The sequence below is a fragment of the Odontesthes bonariensis genome, chromosome 22, assembly GCF_027942865.1.
Source record: "Odontesthes bonariensis isolate fOdoBon6 chromosome 22, fOdoBon6.hap1, whole genome shotgun sequence".
NCBI lineage: Eukaryota > Metazoa > Chordata > Actinopteri > Atheriniformes > Atherinopsidae > Odontesthes > Odontesthes bonariensis.
The window spans coordinates 2,494,192-2,513,625 of record NC_134527.1 but is presented as its reverse complement, the minus strand read 5'-3'; the positions used below and the strand labels follow the sequence as shown (position 1 = coordinate 2,513,625).

Sequence of the window (19,434 nt, the reverse complement as noted above, 5' to 3'; positions counted from 1 at the left end):
ATAACACAGACATTAATAATAAAAATAAGAATATGCATGAACACAAACATGAGAACAAAACAGTTATTGGCACTGAATTCCTCGATATAACATAAAGAGAAAAACACAACAGTGTGACCACAAACAAAGCTTTACCTTAGGTCATTTATTTTTTTTAATTATTTTTTTGTTATTTTTGGGGGCTTTTTATGCCTTTATTATATAGGACTGTGAAGAGAGACAGGAAGCAGGGGGCAGAGAGAGGGGGAATAACATGCAGCAAAGGGCCGTCCAATGCGGGACTCGAACCGGGGTCAGCTGCAGCGAGGACTGTAGCCTCTGTACATGGGGCGCCTGCTGTGCTTTTATTCACACCAGAAAATCCCCAACAGTCAACCTCAACGGGTCCTTTCTCTCAGCTAAAGTTATTTAGTTATTATCTTTAGGTTTAACAAAGATAACTGCAGCCCAAATAAAGCCCATTTGTACAAATTTATCATGATGGTATTTAGCTTTTTGTGCAACTTAGTTTCTGAACTGGTATAATTTTCTACGACTTTTCTTTTCCACATTGCTTAAGCAAACATTATTCGTATTTCTACATTTCTGGTAGATTAAACAGATTCTTACTCAGATTGTGATGGTGGCCCAGTGTTCACATCACAGATGAGACATTTGGAACAGTCTGTGCAACTCTATTTTTACCATGATAGTTGGAGCATAAAGCTGCAATAGATCCAAAGTAAATTCAGAGAGAGAGAGCTGCAGGGTTAGAGCTGGTTTGAGAGTTTATTCCTTTAGGTGGATATAATCCTGCTGCTCCTGCAGGGTTAGTTTTTAACATTCAGCTTAGCTGCTCTGGGTTTTAAGAAACCTCGAGTTTTAGAACAAATTAAACTAAGTTAGTATATCTTTTACAGAAACATCCATGCAGTTGCGCTGCGATGGACTGGTGAAATGTCAGGGACCAGCTGCAGTGATGCAGGGCAACATGGATGTTTAAGTAAAAAACTGTCTGATTCAAAGGCTTTAATGTCTTTGATCCTCCTTCATTTTATGCTTTTGGACACTTGCTGTGTAAATACAGTGTTAGTTTGCCAGTCAGCCATCTCAGGGAGTTTCTCTGGCTTATTAATGTTGAATGACAAAATACAAAGTGAAGTATTTTGTATAATTTATCATTTATTGTACTGAATTAAGCAACATGAATATTTTGAATGAATTAATGTCTTAAAACATAAAAGAAAAGTAACAATATTAAAGATAAAAATCTCATTCTTACTTAGCTAAATGACATTATACATTATATTTTTGGGTTTTCTCTGGTAAACGATGTTCATATATAAGGAAAAAAGTTAAAAAAACAAGTCAATACATATTAATTATATCAGCAAATAATGTAAGATCACATCTTACAGTCCACAGTTAAACAGGAAGATATAACAATACAAACAGCACTTTAATATCATTTCATGTTTCTACTCTTTTGTAAACTTAATCTGTTTTTTCTAACCAAACAAAACTGAATGATTTAAACTATAAAATAACTAATATGTGTGAAGAAAAGGAAAAACACATTTTACACCACTGAGAGCATCATTGTGCATAGATAATATGGTACAAACCTATGAAACCCTAATTATTTCTGTAATAAAATACTCAGCTGAGTCATCACTTCAAAGCAACACGACAAAAGTCTGAGACCCTTAAAACTATGTTCTTACTCTTTTTGAAACACACTAACCCTTGTTGTTATACACATTCACTGGGACTGGGATACCACAGTTCAAACATTTGGTTTTTCTGTGATGGTATGACATCACAGACCAACAACAAGATAACAAACTTTCACCATCATGAATAAACTGAAAAAAACAACAACCCAAAACAATCGTCATTACAAATTAATGTAAAAAGAAAAAATAAAGATGAGACTCAAGTCAAGAATAATCATCAGATTGGATTTTACTGCTCGAGAGAGCTCAGAGAAAGCTGCTTTAGGGCTGAGCAGGACACAAAACACAGCAGTGTGGTACCAGGTGAATTGCTCATCCTGATAAATTGGGTAGTTTTGGGTGGGTTTGAGTGCAGAATGAATGAAAATAGTCTCTCCAGCTGGTTGAGAAAATTAATAGCATGCTAGTATCAAAGCAGGTGATCAAAAAATGACTAAAATCTGCTTTTTAAATTTTTTTTCTATATTCATTTGATGAATTTTCTTATTCTTATTCTGTACTGTATATTTAATTTTAAGACATTTTTTCTACAATGTACAAAAACCCCAAAACAAACAAAACTAATCAAAACTAAAGTGAGGACGACCCCTTGAATGAGCAGATATACCCAAACCTTTGACTCGCACTGTGTTCCAGTGCAGGAAGGTTAGCACAAACAGCATTCTGGAGCCCTTTTGTTTTTGGACTCACCTTTGGGATCATCACGGTTAATCTGTGCAAAGAAAGGAATTTTCTCAATGAGCTCTTTAACTTGTTGAGGCTCTTTGGATTTGTTCTTGAACAGATGGAAGCGATTGCCGCACATGTCAACAGTGCGCTTCAGGTGAACGTCACTGTCGATAAAAGCCTTTGGACAACCTTCTAAGTCTTCTGCATGTGTCAGCAGAACAGTTGTTTGATCCCTGATCTTGCAGTCTAGCTTTTTCTCCAACTTTTCTAATATTCCTCGCTCACCATCTGTGAACCGACCCACCTGTATCACGAGCAAAACGGCATATCGACCTGACACAAAATAGCTTTTACACTCCTCTATATGTCTCTGGGGATTGTCAGTAAGTTCATTAAAGAAGTCTGGAGTGTCAACCACCATAACCTGTACTCCATGTAGTTTCTTTGCTTTTATGACCTCACATTGTTTGGTCACTGGTACAGAATTAGCTTCAGATTTAAAAGACTTTTTTGAACTCTTGGAGTTTCCAGCAGCCAGGATGGTGTTTCCAGATGCACTCTTTCCAGTCCCAGTTTGTCCCAGCAGGATGATGTTAAATATGTTATCTGGTGCTACGCTGGCGCTGTTCCCTGCAGGATACAGACGGCAAATAAAGTATTTCAATGTTTTTAGCAAGCTGATGTTAGCAACAATGTTTTGCCTCTGATTTCTAATAAAAGAGTGTTATAAAATACAAATGTGGAAAATTGCATTGGCACTAATCAATTCTTTTATTTAAATATGACTTGTTTTATTGATTTCCAGAAACATACCAATATGATTATCAGGCGCTGTGTTTGCAGGTGCAGCAACACTTTGTTGAGGAGAGGCTGGACTGGTATGCTTGGCATCTGTGAAAAGGTGTTCATCATTAAATCTTCCCCCAACTCATTCAACTAATTAAGTGCATCAGTTTCTGGGTATTATTATTATTATGATTATTATTATTATTATTATTATCATCATCATCAGCGGAAAATTTGTGATGCTATTTTACATAAAACTGCATTTTGATGGTATTTTTGACTATCATTCCCATATTAGTGAAAAAAAAGAAAAACATGACAGTTGACAGGTCGGTAAGCACTGAGCACTCTGAATACAATGGAATTCATTTAGATTCATTCATTTGCTGCAACAATGATACTTTAATTGTAAACTCTAAATCAGGCTACCTGAAAAATACAAAACTTAAATATAAAATAAACTCTTCCATGGAAATAATAGCAATTATCATCTGTGGAGAACCAAAAAACAAAATGGCCGATTACCCATCATGATTTCTCATCATGTCAACATCATCATCTATAAAATGATAAAACAAGCAAAAGAATAACATCAACAGCAGATGTTTAGCTAAGTTGGCTCAGTAGAATATTATAAAGTTTATCATTATTATTAATTCAACACACAGCTGCTCACCTCCTTCCTCATGTGGGGGCAGTGGGGCAGTTTCAGGGGCAGGTGGAGCTGGGGGCTGACTGACAGCTGCTGGCGTATCTATTCGGAACAAGGCATCATTTTGACAGAGGGGAGGTCAACTGATTGAATAGGAACTGCTTGCTAAACGTTTGATTGCATTAATTATTTAACTAAAACAAAAGTGAAATGTAAAAATCCAGAGTTTTCTTCAGAAATATGAGCCAACATGGGGAGAAAAGTGAGCTAGCTTATAGACCAAAGACAAAGTTAATATTCCATAACTTTCCACCACATGAACCACTAACAAACCCACCTTGCTTTCTGAAGTATTGGGTGACAAACTGTCGACCTTTTTGACCCTTTGACCCCTTGATTCCCCCCTGATTATCATCATCATCATTGTTATGATACGTTGTTGTGACATGAGATCAAAGGTTTATCAAAGTCTGCAGCATTTTTAAGAATCAATGATAATAAAAACTTACCTATTCTTGTATCATGATATGGAGGAGGTTCATTTCTCCGATAATTGTCATTCAAAGAACTGTAAAAGAACAATAGAGTCAATCTGTTAATCAAAGTTATTGAAAGCCGAAGTCCCATCTTCCCATCTCCTATATTTAATCATACTTTGTGAATAGTTTAAATATACATGAGCTGGATAGTTTTTTATTGTTCTTTACTGGACAACAAACTTGAACTTTTAATCAGCTAATGTTATAGTACTGGTTGGGTGGATACACAGCATGAAAAGTTGTCATACTATTTTATAGGCTGGCATCAGTGCATTTTATTTTTAAACACATAGGCCAGGAGGTATGTACTCTGTGAACCAGTAAAATAAATGTAAGAAGAATGGTAGAAGATATTTCAGGAACTTACTGAAACACTGGCTACGATCAAAAAGAATATCTCATTGGCTTCTCCTTAACCTTGTTGGAAAACGTCATGAGGTTAAGGAAAGATGTTGGAAGAAATGATCAAGAATTCAGGAAATTATGGCCGCATTGCAATAAGAATCCCACAACATTTAGACAAAGCTGTGATGCCTATACTTGCAGTCTATAGTACAGTATAGTATAGTAGTGAATCTATAGCTATAGCCCTTGTTAAGCGCTTTTCAATGCATTTTCCCATTGTATTGTGGGTGTTTTCAAAATGCCTCCACCTTTAGCCTAGCAAGCCAGACCCGTACAGCAAAAAGCTGTACAGGGGTCTAGTGACGCTGGATAGCAGTGTGGGCGGGTTGTCTGTCAAGTTGCCTCTGCACTCAACGCCACGCAACAGGATGGCGCAACAACCAATCAGAGCGATGAAGAAGGATTACGTAGTCAGCGCGACAGACCAACGGCGCAAGCTGGTAATTAAAACTTTTACTGTACCCGGTGGGCAAAACTCCGAAAACGTCCTTTTTTTTCAAGAAAAACTTAAGTGCAGTTATCTGTTCGTCTCGCAAAGAAAAATGTATATTTAAATTTTCTAGAGTCGCTGCCAAAGCCAACTCGCAAGACTGTTCGCTGGGCGCAGCCATTGTTTACCTCTCTCTGGAACGACACACTGAAACGTAGCACCTCTGTCGTTACTAGGTAGCCCGGCCTCCGACCCCGCTTCTCACGATTTGATTGGCCCGATTAAGTTTCGATTTGCAGCCTCGCAAAACGACCACAAGTGACTAGACTAGCCCGGGAGCAAATTCAATTTGCGGTCGTTAGGGGCGTCTAGATTTCTAAGCTACTCCATCTTGGCTCTGCCCTCATAAGCAGTCTCAGACCAGAGCAGGCTGATAAGCTCGTTGCTAGGAGACACAGCTGCGGCTCGTCAGTTCCAACTGACGCTTCTGTATCTCTTCTTTTTGCCTGGTGTTTTAATAGTGATTTGTAGGCCTGGAACAAACGAACAAACTGTTCGACAAGTAAAAGTATCCGAATAATTCTTGAACCATCAGCACCCCAAGAGATGGCAGAAGCCAGTGGTGGAATTTTCATAAGGCTACTATGTGCGGCTCATTTTTTATGGCAGTTTTAAAATAATTTTTCACATGAATTTTATGATTTTAGGCGTTTATAATGGGCGGAATGTCAGCTGGAGGGGCGACTCTCTGCGCTCAGAGGCAATTTGTGAGAAGTCTGTGTGGCAGAGCTCAATGAGTGTGACTTTGTGTGAAGGAGGACAAAAATACCGACATTTTGAAGTAATATTTCTCCAGATCGGGCAGATATTTCGGACATGAGAGACATTTGTTTGAGGAATTGGTGCAGTATAGAATTTAGAGTGAGAAACAGAGTGGGAGAGACACCTCGGTCGAGTAGTCTTCCTAAAACGTAAACTGCCGTTGTGTCAAAGCTGTATAATATATCAACAAACCCTTTAGTTCAGTTAAAGCTGAGAGTCTCCTGTCACATATAAAGTTTGAATGAGGTCTGTGTGATGCTGTATGGCTGAGTTATAAGGCCTCTAAAATAGGCCTAAATGCACTATTTTTGAATTTTCAATGCATTTTCCCATCCCCAATTTTGCCGGAATTCCTTTCGACAAATGAGAGCCAAACGTAATAGCACACCGACCGAGGTCGTTACGCACGCAGTGGTGTGTTTTTTATGTCGGTCAGACCATCGATGACTAGTAGGCCGTCAAAATTTATGACGGAAACAAGAAAATAATATTAACTAGAAAGAGCTGTTCCTGCGAAACAGCCGTGAGAATGCAAGAGCTGAATTACCTTGCTAAAAAATCTTAAGAAGCTAAAAGATTTGAACATTTTAAAATTTGAATGGTGTCTCTAGCTGAAAGTATGCTGAAGTTGTTAAGATTTGAAAGGATTTGAAGGATTTGAAAGGATTTGAAGGATTTGAAAGGATTTGAAGATAAACTTAATCTAGAAACAGTTGAAATGGCTGAAAGTATGCTTAAATAGTTGTAAAAAAAAAAAAAAATTTAAAACTTAATCTGATAGTCTAGGGATTGAACCCGGGCCACCCGCATGAAAGGGCGTTAGTATTACCATTAGGACATTCCTTTCTTTTAAATTGAAAGTGCATATGACCTATTTAAAGACTACACAGACAGACACAGAGCAAAGCTGCTGCAGCCGCGGGACAAATCTGAGGCGCAGACTGTCTTCGAACACGTTCTGTGACAAAAGTTGACCAGTTAGAAAAATAATTTTAACACCGTTAGAAGCAGAAGGCTTAGAGGAACTTAGCAAAGTAGTTTTACATCTGTGGAGTCAACTATATTTAAATCGAAGCAGTTTGAAAACACTTGAAGCTGGTTTTGAGGACTCAAAAATGGCAGATTTCGTCACAATTTGAGATTTGGTTCAAGCTTAAAGGCTCATAGTTCAAAATCTGTCCATGTGAGCTCTTTAGGAGTTACATTGGCTGAAAGAGGACAAGTTTTCCTACATTATAAGGTATAATTTGTTTCTCTCAGTTAAACTGTATAAAAGTTATAGTAATTTGTTTGAAAAGTTGAAACTTATCAGCACTGCTGAATGTCTCACTCTAAAATCCAAGAAGGAACTTAATTTTCATATTTTTTAAACTGTCATATTTCAAAATTGGCCGAATATTTTTAAAAGATGAAACATTTTGTAATAGCTGAATGTCTTATGAACATTTTAAAATTTGAATGGTGTCTCTAGCTGAAAGTATGCTGAACTAGTTACGATTTGAAAGGATTTGAAGGATTTGAAAGGATTTGAAGATAAGGATTTGAAGAACTTAATTTTCATATTTTTGAAACTGTCATATTTCAAAATTGGCCGAATATTTTTAAAAGATTAAACAATTGGTAATAGCTGAATGTCTTATGAACATTTTAAAATTGGAATGGTGTCTCTAGCTGAAAGTATGCTGAACTAGTTAAGATTTGAAGGATTTGAAGGATTTGAAAGGATTTGAAGATTTGCCATTACTTTTAATGGGGAAAAAAGTTGAACAAAAAGCTTAATATCTTAAAAAGTTTAAAAGTTTAAAATACCAGAGACAATAGCAGTAATGTGCTGAAAGAGCTGAACATTTTGATACCAAAATTGTTGAAATAGCTTAACGTATGCTGAAGTAGTTGAAGGACAAAAATCGGCGGAAGAATAATACGGAATAATAATAATAAAGGGAAACAGGAACTTAATAGTGAGAATGCTTAATGCATTCTCACAACTATACACAAGAGTAATATGTGTGTCTAATGGCTTTGGCATTGGCACCCATAATTAGCTGAAATACATAATGTACTTATTTTGGGACAAATACACACACATATACATAGGTACAAAAAAAAATGTGGTGTGTAGATAGATAGATAGATAGATAGATAGATAGATAGATAGATAGATAGATAGATAGATAGATAGATAGATAAGGGCTGCAAGGTGGTGTGGTGGTATGAGTATGCGCAGGTTCTCTCTGGGTACTCTGGCTTCCTCTCACTGTCCAAAAACATGCATGTTAGGTTAATTGGTGACTCTAAAATTGTCCCTAGGAGTGATTGTGAGCATGTGTGATGTTTTGGTCTCATTTATCTCTGTGATTGACTGGCGACCTGTCCAGGGTGTTCCCCGCCTCTCGCCCAATGACTGCTTGGATAGGCTCCAGGCCTTCCCGCGACCCGACCGACAGATTGAGCGGGTATAGAAAATTGATGGATATATATATATATATTTGCCACTTATCATATCATATGAGTTTATGTAAAATATTACTTCATAATAAAAGTTCATAATTCCAAAAACAGAATAGAAAAAGCCACAACAGTGAAATATATTGCTGACACTGTCCTGTTGAAGAACATGAATGAATAGATCTCCCAAGGAGGTAAACTTTTCAGGGAATATTTAGCAATAGCAGTAATTTAGCAATTGTGCTCAGTCTGGTAGGAGGATGACAAAACAGAAGAGAAACATAGAAGGAAAAGAAGCCCCAACACCAGAGAATGACGGCAGACAACCCGCCTCCTCATCTACATCTCATCAGGAGTTACTGCAACCTACCATCTCTGCTAATCTAGCATCCAGGCTCCTTGGGTCATATTCTACGCCAAGCAAATAACATGCTGATGTCACAGAATTAGAGCATGATGACAGAACTCAAATAAGGTGGGACTTCTGCTGTATGTATGTGTGTAATAAAAGCTTTTTTGGAAATAAACATGTTTACCTTTGCTTGTTAAAGCTTCTCATTCTCCTTTTGACCACATCTCCGCTGTAATTGGTAAACTCGTAGAGGAACGGCTCACGATCCGAACACCATTGTTCACATGTAGAGCTCAGATATTCATTGGCAGTAGCAAACTGGATGTTGGATTGTTTTCCCAGATGACTGAGAGCTTGGAAGACCTCAATGCTGGGTAACAGTACAACCAAGTTTGATGTGAATCTTTCTCCAAAGTGACCTCTAAGTTTATCTATTTGATCTACAACTGTACCCTCTTCATTGTGCTCTGCATGTATTGCCAGTATGAACAGATGAGGGCCAGGATGAGACAGTGCCATGCAGTCAATGATCTGCTGGTCCGGGTGCAAACAATGTTCCTCAAAGATATCACCAGTGCAGACAACTTTGAATGTCTTATTGGCTCCCAGAGAAATGTCATCTGTTGTTTTGACAAAGGTGTTCACAGGGTGGTGAAGGGGATCCTCCTTGAGGATCATTCTCCCGACGAGGTCCTTGAACTCAGCTTTCTTTCCAAACAGAGTGATGATGTACTTACTGTCACCGTTTTTCATTGTTTCTTTAAAAAAAAACAGAAGCATACAGTTTTTTACATAGTTTATAGCAATAATTTAGAAATAATATGGTTGTTGCTTTGACGTTAAACAAAATGTAGACCAGCCAGTGCAATGGTCCCACTTACAGACGGAATGAGACATGATTTATGCCCACTGTGTTGCAAAAAGACGGCAGGTTTAATGACAGCGGACACAGAAATATATGGCTGCTGTGCAATCGACTGAACCAACAGATTGTGCAAGAAGTCCCAGTTTTGTTTTTACAAACTTCCAAAAGGTGAAGAGGGCCAAATGGATTGCTGTGATTCTTTAGCCTCTTTCAAACATAAAGACTTCTCCTCGTAAATTCATGCATGCCAAATCAGAGGCATATTAGGAATTGTTGATTCTTCTGTTTAATGCAAGTTCAGACTGGCTCGACTGTTATGTATCTGCACAACGAACACGGCTTATGCTTTAAGAATGTTGTCTCAACCGGTTATATTACATAAGACTCTTATGCTATTAAAAAGATTAAAAACCTGCAGTGTCACAATCTAAACTGAGCAGACATTTAAAGAACTAGTTTGCTCCATAACAAACTATGAATTCAGAGTTTAGCTTCTAATTGATCATGTGTTATGTTAACAAAAAGAAACCCAAGGTACAGAACCCCCGAATTAACTCAATACTATGAGCAAATTTGTGTGGGAAACATTTTACAACTGATATTTCAGGGTTTAATCTAATAGATCAAAACATTTTACAGATGTCGATTTGAAAATAAAAGAGTTCAAATGACTTACGTGTTAGACGACTCATCATGTAAAGCTTCTTTAGGAACAGACAGCAGGTGAGTTTGATCAGTCTTTGGATCTGCCCTGAGAGTCAAAGTGAAACTCAGTGATATAAACAGGGCGTTAGATCCACCTTCTGGGTGGAGACATTCATTCACCTCTAAACACAGGCAACACTTCATTTATTTCATTCTTTAAAAAAGCAAGTCGAGATGGGAAACCGCTTGTCCGTTGCTGGAGGTGAATTTTACTCTCAATATCAATTCTGCAGTTTGTTCATGAAAGAAAATGACATTTCATTGGCTTTAAATACTTTTCTGTTTGCAGGTGGTCCTCTGAGGATTGTGCTGATTGGGAAAACTGGAGTTGGGAAGAGTGCCGCTGCCAACACTATTCTGGGTAAAAAGCTTTTTGTGTCTTCCACAAGTGCGGCGTCTGTGACACAGACTTGTCAGACAGAGCGAGTCAACTGTAACAGAAAGATCCATGTGGTTGATACTCCCGGCATTCTGGACACATCTAAAAGTGCAGAGAGCATAAAGAGAGAGATCGCAAAATGCATCCAGATATCCACCCCTGGGCCGCACGTCTTCCTCCTGGTCCTTCAGATTGGAAGATTTACCAAAGAAGAAGAGAACTGCGTGGAAGCCCTGGAGAAGATTTTTGGACCAGAGTCATCTAAGTTCATGATTGTTCTGTTCACCAGAGGAGATGAGCTGAAGGACAAAAGCATACAGCAGTACATACAAAATGGCCACTCCAAACTTCGAGAGGTGATTAACAAATGTGGAAACCGCTACCATGTCTTCAACAACAAGAAAAGATGTAACAGAGCTCAGGTGGTTAAGCTGATCAAAATGATCGATAGTATGGTGGCAGCGAATGGGGGAAGATATTTCAGTGATGAAATGTTTGAGGAGGCAGATAAAGTTCTGCAGCAGCAGGAAACAGATAGAGACACTGCAGAGAGGCAGGTTTACGACTACTCCTTCATGGCTGAGCTGCTGCAGAGAGTGATCCTGTTTCAGTCCATTCTGGCTGCGGCCTCACAGGACGGTGGTGGAAACCCTGACTCCTCCTTCAACATCACACCTGATATGTGATCTAAACTGGCTCTTCTTATACTGAAAATATGATTTTATGAGAAAAACTAAGTTTTTATTAGGGTACTGAACGTCTTCGGGTTTCGGACATTGGGTCAAGCCATGTAGTTTCAGAGCGTGATGCTTCACATGATTTATTACTCTTAGTTAATGATTAATCTCACAGAAAATGTATAATCATCTAGTTTCAGCAGAGAGGAGCCTTATAACAGAAGGTTCTGCCTCCCGTAACCACTCCAGAAACCACAAGCAGGTCGGCAGTGAGAGCAAACTGGTTCTTAAAAAGCTATGATGAAGGGCTTTATCTGTGAAAAGAATTTTTTTAAACTTTATTCTGTAAATTACAGGTAGCTGATGAAGAGAAGCTAGAAATGGAAAAGTATGATCTCCCCAGAAAATTCCTATGAAACTCTCACCTCAGCATTTTGGGTATATCACACAGGAGGCAGGACATGATGCTAAAGGTATGATGTGGAAATCATTGTTTCCCTACAAAGTCAACAAACGAATGGATTGCAGCAACTCGGTATAAAGCAGCAACTTTTGCCACCAAGCACGCTTGCAGTAAAGACTTCGGAAGACAAGCTGCAAGTTAACAAAACTGAATGCAGCATCACATGCGACCCTTCTGGAACAACTGAACATTTCAAGGTGTGAGAAAATGATTAGAGAGGCTGGACTTTGCACAGTTACTCCCAGGGTGGAAAGATTTAAGGTATGAATTACCAAAACTACTTATCTAAGAAAGATAAATCAAAAATGATTCCATCTCAGGTTTCAGTTGCTGTCTGCTGCTGTTGCTACAAAAATGCAGTTTGTCCTGATAGTTATCTGAGGCAGAAACTGTGATCTTTTGTGAGTGATATTCAGTCGTGTGCCACAGCAACACGGAACATAAACAGCTCCGTGTTGCTTTGTCTTTGAATCAAAGTTGAATCAAAATCTTTTTATGTTTTGTTTTTTTCTCTCTTCCAGAAGCCCTGAAAAGAAAAAGTAATCCAGTTAATTTTTCACTTTCTGATCAAAATGTTTCCCTCTTGATGTTCTGACTTGTAAACAGGTGAAAAATAAAATCAGCTAAACAGATGAATAAAGGGACGTGTCGTAATTGAGTAGCCCTACTTACAATTTCTGATCCTTTCAATCAAAAGTAAATTGCTTCTACACACGTGTGCACTGGATGTGCATGAACAATAAAGTCTGACTGACATAATTTTACAAATAAAACAGAGTAACACATTTCTGTGGCTACAAAGTACATTTTGTTGTCTTTGTGCAGCAACTATATCAGTGTTGTTGCCACAAAACAAGGTGTAACAACATGACAAATTTTAACAGAGCAGTTAGACACATTAATTGGAATGGAGTTGATTTATATTTGACAGTTCTGCAAACAATCTTTATATTTCCCCAGCCTTCATTGAACTTTGATTTGATTTGATCCTTTTTATTTCAAGACAAACATGTAACGATTGATTTAACCAGTGAACATATTGAAAAAGAGATAAATGGTTTGCAGCGTTGCTTGCTGTTAGTTTCTTTCTCTTTGACCGCACATTTATATGCACAGCTCTGAACCCTAAACATATAAGGGGTTACATCCCGTCATTCCGACACTTTTTTTCCTCCTATGGTTGGAATGGTGGTATCAATAGCCCCTTTCACACTGCGACCCGCTACCTTAGCGGGTCCAAACTGCACCTTCGACCCGCGTCGAGCAATGTGAACGCTTGGCGTGTTAGGTGACCCGTGTCGCCTGAAGCCGAGTTCAGGGGGCGTTGCCTAGTGGCAGAGCGTCACACGAAACACATAAAATGCTGGGCGTGTACAATGACGTAGGCACAAGCCATGCGTCGGAGGTAGGGTTATATACACCTTGAGGACTCGTTATTTTACGGGGTGTGGATGGTTACAACGTGGGATGTCGCCGAAGAACATATGCGGAGAATACAAGAGCACTATAGTCCCCGACATGTGGCGGTAAATAACGTCCTCTGCTCGGAGGCTGAGGAGCTCGCGGCCCTAGTCTCCCCTCGAACTATTTGTAGGATAAAACAGAGTGAAACTTGTCCTCACCTGTCGTTGTTGTTCTGAATCAGCTGTCCATTCTGTCTTTTAAACTCCTCACGTCACGCCACGTCCACGTCCACGTCCGACCCGTGTCAATTGCTTTCACACCAAACTTGGCTCGGCAAAAAGACTAGGGTCCGACGCGGGTCGAAAGGCGAGTCGAGTTGACACGGCAGCCCGGGTCGGCAGTGTGAACGCAATGGCGGACACGCTAAACTGCGGGTTATTCCTCAGTGTGAAATGACAGCTCACCTGTGTCGGACGGTGCTGCAATGAAAACCAATTTCATATATTAGGCTACCCAAAATGTATTATTATTATGGGTGCCAATGCCGAAGGCATTAGACACACATATTACTCTGTTGCCAGACTCTTATTCTTCCGTTTCCGTCATGGATTTTGGCGCGTTACTAGTCTCTCACCGATGGTCCGACCGGCTTAAAAAGCACACCGCTGCGTGCGCAACGACCTCGATTGGTGTGCTATTACGTTTGGCTCTCATTAGTCGAAAGGAATTCCGGCAAAATGGGAAAAAGTGGGAAAATTGTGGATGGGGAAATGCATTGAAAATTCAAATATAGGGCTGCAAAAACTACCCTATTTTAGAGGCCTTACAACTCAGCCATACAGCATCACACAGACCTCATTCAAAGCTTAGATGTGACAGGAGACTCAACTTTAACTGATCTAAAGGGTTTGTTGATACATTATACAGCTTTGACACAACAGCAGTTTACGTTTTAGGAAGACTACATCTCGGCCGAGGTGTCTATCCCACTCTGTTTCTCACTCTAAATTCGATACTGCACCAATTCCTTGAACAAATGTCTCTAATGTCCAAACTATCTGCCCGATCTGGAGAAATTTTACTTAAAAATGTAGGTATTTTGTCCTCTTTCAAACAAAGTCACACTCATAGAGCTTTGCCACACAGATTTCTCACAAATCTTCTGAGCGCAGAGAGTCGGCCCTCCAGCTGACATTCCGCCCATTATAAACGCCTAAAATCATCAAATCAATGTGATAAATATATATTTTTAAACGGCCATAAAAAAGGAACCACACATAGTAGCTGAATGAAAATTATACCGCTGGCTTCTGCTGTCTCTGTGGACGCTTACGGTTCAAGAATTATTCGGATACAACTTTTACTTTTCGAACAGCGACTGTTTGTTCGAGATAGTTGAGTGCAGTCAAAATTAGTAGTCTAATTTTAAGAAGCCATAGTGAGCATACATGTCAGTGACACAGACGAGCCGCACCTGCTCCTGTTACCGGGGCAACGCCTTGTTAGCCTGCTCTGTTCTGAGACTGCTTATGAGGGCAGAGCCAAGAGGGCTGCCCTGTTATAATAGCTTAATGTTATAAATCTGATCTGCTTTTCTCCTTTAAACTGATAGTGAGGGGAAGTTTGAAAATACCCACAATGCAATGGGAAAATGCATTGAAAAGCACTTAACGAGGCCATTTTGAAAATGCCATTAAAGCTGTATTTTAAACAGGACCTTTATAAAAATGACATACGACATCACAGAGACCGCATTCAAAGTTTATATGTGACAGGAGACTCAACTTTAACTAAACTAAAGGGTTGTTGGGCAGTAGATTGGCACCCATCAAAATTTCTTCAGAAATTTTCTAGTTTTTATTTTTAAAATCCGAAATAAGTCCACATCCACCTGATCCTCCCCTCGGACTGTAGATTTGACCCTTAAAATCATCATTCAGCATCAATTTGATATCGTTCAAACATGTAAATGTAAATGTATTTTATTTATACAGCCCTTTACAAACAATCATTACGATGTACCAAAGTGATTTACAGTAGGTAATAAATAAAGAGAAGAATAAGTAAAAACAAATAAAAACAATAAAAGAACAGTGAAAGCAATAAAATACAACAAAATCGAATAAGATAAAAGTGTCACCATACTACTGGGTATTAAAAGCAATGCTAAATAAGTAGGTTTTTAGCCTGGATTTGAAGAGGCCCAGGTCAGAAATAAGACGCAGCTGGACGGGGAGCTTATTCATTTATAACATCACAAGCTTTGAAAAATAACAGACAGAGAGAGAGGGGAAGAGGCTTTAATTATGCTTTTAAAGACCGTATCACATCTATACACGTAGTTTTGTTGCCTAAACCTAAGCAAATAGTGGCCAAAACCCCAAAAATATATACAATTGGGATACACGAGGCAATAGTAACTGGCAACGCCACCGAGTTGAGTACCGCCTACAGGATTAACGTAACAAGTATCAGTATCAGCGGTGCTAAAATGAATGCTTTGTCCTCCTAAGTTAATGACTACAAACTTGACAAATATTTCTCTTACCATGACTTGACGATGTCAAAGCAGACAAGAAGCCGGGTGCCGCTGGCACGACGTTGCACTCTGTAGCGTTTGGCGGGCGACTAGTTTTTGTCTAAGCAGTCAAAGACGGCGACGGCGGTAGTGTCATGATTAAGCGACATTTAGATAGACAGTTAGACGTTCAAAAAGTACCGATAACCAGTATCGTTTGTCAGGTACCAAACAATACCGGTACTCGGTATACATCCCTAACCATGTGCCACCTCTTCAAACATTTCTAACATTTAAGTGGATGTGTAAACAAATAGCTGTATGTATTTACATATATATGTATATGTTTCTGTTTCTGCATTTATCAGACACTTTTATCCAAAGCGACTTACATATGAGGATATAACATTACAGCTAACAATAAGCTACATAGAAGGAAACCACCAGTCAGGCTCTGTCAGAGGTGACAGAGATAGAGTTCAGGCATAGAGGGAAGTACAGGGTACAAGATGCCTTCTGAAGAGCTGGGTCTTCAAGAGTTTCTTGAAAATAGACAGGTACGCCCCGCATCATTCCACCATCGGGGAATGACACATGAAAAGAGTCTGGTGATCTCCTGATAAAATTCCTCTGAGAACAATGAGAAGAAAAATGATTCCATCTCAGGTTTCAGTTGCTGTCTGCTGCTGTTGCTACAAAAATGCAGTTTGTCCTGATGGTTATCTGAGGCAGACATTTGAGATTATTTTATTGTCACATGAAGTCACACAAATTTTACTCCTCCACATCCAGGTTGGCGCCTGTTGAACACACACGTGCACAGGGTCACACACTCATGGAGACAGATGCCATACACAGAAGCGGTGGGCAGCCAATCAAAACGCCTGGGGAGCATGGGGGTACGGTGCCTTGCTCAAGGGCAGGCACCTCTGCCGAGAGTGGGCATGTGCCAGCCTTCCAGTTATTGGACGACCCACTCTAACCACTGAGCCACGGCTTTGAACTCTCCAATCCTGCCTCCTACTTCAACATCACACCTGATATTTGAGCTAAACTGGCTCTTCTAATACAAAACATCTCATTTAATGAGAAAAAGAAAGTTTTTTTTGTCTCTGAACTTTCAACTGAACGTCTTCTGGTTTCGGACATTGGGTCAAGCTATGTAGTTTCACATGGTTTCTTACTCTTAGTTAATTATTAATCTCATAGAAAATGTATAATCATCTAGTTTCAGCAGAGAGGAGCCTTATAACAGAAGGTTCTGCCTCCCGTAACCACTCCAGAAACCACAAGCAGGTCGGCAGTGAGAGCAAACTGGTTCTTAAAAAGCTATGATGAAGGGCTTTATCTGTGAAAAGAATCATTTTAAACTTTATTCTGTAAATTACAGGTAGCTGATGAAGAGAAGCTAGAAATGGAAAAGTATGATCTCCCCAGAAAATTCCTATGAAACTCTCACCTCAGCATTTTGGGTCAACATATGAGAGAGAGGGCAGGGTATATCACACAGGAGGCAGGACATGATGCTAAAGGTATGATGTGGAAATCATTGTTTCCCTACAAAGTCAACAAACGAATGGATTGCAGCAACTCGGTATAAAACAGCAACTTTTGCCACCAAGCACGCTTGCAGTAAAGACTTCGGAAGACAAGCTGCAAGTTAACAAAACTGAATGCAGCATCACATGCGACCCTTCTGGAACAACTGAACATTTCAAGGTGTGAGAAAATGATTAGAGAGGCTGGACTTTGCACAGTTACTCCCAGGGTGGAAAGATTTAAGGTATGAATTACCAAAACTACTTATCTAAGAAAGATAAATAAAAAAATATTCCATCTCAGGTTTCAGTTGCTGTCTGCTGCTGTTGCTACAAAAATGCAGTTTGTCCTGATAGTTATCTGAGGCAGACATTTAAGATTAAGATAATTTTAGTGTCACATGAAGTCACGTGAAACTACGCCTCCGCATTTGACCTGTTGAACACACACATGCACAGAGTCACACACTCATGGAGACAGATGCCATATGAAGCGGTGGGCAGCCAATCACAGCGCCCGGGGAGCATGGGGGTACGGTGCCTTGCTCAAGGGCTCTTCCGCTGTGTCCACCCCTCCAGCTGTCAGTCCACCAATCTTTGAGTGGTGAGAGCCGGAATCGGACCACCAACCTTCCGGTTATTGGACCCACTCTAACCACTAAGCCACCGCCGCCCCATTTCTCATCTTATTGAAATTCAGTCGTGTGCCAAAGCAACACGGAACATAAACAGCTCCGTGTTGCTTTGTCTTTGAATCAAAGTTGAATCAAAATCTTTTTATGTTCTTAGATTTTATTTTTGGGATTTTTTTCTCTCTTCCAGAAGCCCTGAAAAGAAAAAGTTATCAAGTTAATTTTCTACTTTCTGATCAATATCAGAAAGTAGAAAATTAACTTGAATTACCAAAACTACTTATCTAAGAAAGATAAATAAAAAAAACGATTCCATCTCAGGTTTCAGGTTCTGTTTGCACCTCTGCTGCTACAAAAATGCAGTTTGTCCCGATAGTTATCTGAGGCAGACATTTAAGATTAAGATAATTTTAGTGTCATGTCACACAAACTTATACACACAGTATCTGACTAAATGGCCACAGTTTAGAGTCCTGAAGACCTACGCTTAGTTTGAACTCATCGTTTGAAGTCTTACTTTAAGTTAAGCTATTGCTGCTTGTTGTGGTTTATGCTCCAATGAATTTTCAGATTTATTTTTCTTTTAAAGAAAGATTTGATGCTCGGTTCAAAGTCATTATAGTAAAGTGACTTTGACGAGTATGTTGTCCATGTGAAAAAGAACTTAATCAGTCAAAGGAGTCTGTCTAACAACTACATTTGGGCTCAAACTGTGTCATGAAATGTAATAATAATCCTAAACACAGCAGCAAATCTAAAACGCAATAGCTGAAAATAAAGTAATCACAGTGTTACAGTGGCTTATAAAGTGGGGCAGAACCTTAAATCAGCATCAACCTGAATGAACTGAAGCAAAGAGTGAGCCAAAATACCTCTTCAACAATGTGAAAGAGCAACATAGTTAAACAGATACAGGGAAAAAAAAACAGGCCTTTCTCTCAGCTAAAGTTATTTAGTTATATCTCTTTAGGTTTAACAAAGATAACTGCAGCCCAAATAAAAGCCCATTCGTACAAATTCATCATGAATATTTGGCTTTTTGTGCAACTTAATTTCTGAACTGGTATCATTTTCTATAAGTTTTCTTTTCCACATTGCTTTAGCAAACATTATTTGTCCATTTCTGGTAAATGAAACAGATTCTTACTCAGATTGTGATGGTGGCCCAGTGTTCATGTCACAGATGAGACATTCGGAACAGTCTGTGCAACTCTATTTTTACCAGCAGCACCATATGCAGTCAGAATATCTGCCTCTCACACAAATATCTGTGCTGTAAATCAGTCACGGGTTAGGATATCTTATGTTGGAGGATTCAGGTCATGCATTTGTACATTCTGTTCAGTCTTTTTTTTAATAAAGTTTCTGTTCTCCCACTTGCACCTCGCAGTAGATGCAAGTAATCGATTAAGATTCCTCAAGAGAGGAGAAAACA

At 39.2% G+C, this 19,434-nt stretch overlaps 2 protein-coding genes across 3 annotated transcripts; one reads left to right on the top strand and one right to left on the bottom strand.

Moving 5' to 3' along the window:
- Positions 1 to 1,175: 1,175 nt before the first annotated feature.
- Positions 1,176 to 10,526, bottom strand: LOC142373162 (GTPase IMAP family member 8-like). Of its 2 annotated transcripts, XM_075456269.1 has the most exons (6): positions 10,360 to 10,526; positions 9,003 to 9,576; positions 4,332 to 4,390; positions 3,847 to 3,924; positions 3,198 to 3,275; positions 1,176 to 3,014 (listed from the first exon to the last, which is right to left on the bottom strand). In XM_075456269.1, the coding sequence occupies exons 1-6, from the start codon at positions 10,376 to 10,378 to the stop codon at positions 2,362 to 2,364; spliced, it is 1,461 nt and encodes a 486-aa protein (XP_075312384.1). In that variant the 5' UTR covers positions 10,379 to 10,526; the 3' UTR covers positions 1,176 to 2,361. The 2 variants fall into 2 exon arrangements, with proteins under 2 accessions (XP_075312384.1, XP_075312385.1); XM_075456270.1 differs by lacking the exons at positions 3,198 to 3,275; positions 3,847 to 3,924 and having other exon boundaries at positions 10,360 to 10,524.
- On the top strand, positions 10,490 to 12,541 carry LOC142373164 (GTPase IMAP family member 7-like). The gene is made up of 2 exons (XM_075456272.1): positions 10,490 to 10,590; positions 10,678 to 12,541. Exons 1-2 carry the CDS (start codon positions 10,563 to 10,565, stop codon positions 11,451 to 11,453), a joined length of 804 nt encoding a protein of 267 aa, XP_075312387.1. The 5' UTR covers positions 10,490 to 10,562; the 3' UTR covers positions 11,454 to 12,541.
- Positions 12,542 to 19,434: the final 6,893 nt, after the last annotated feature.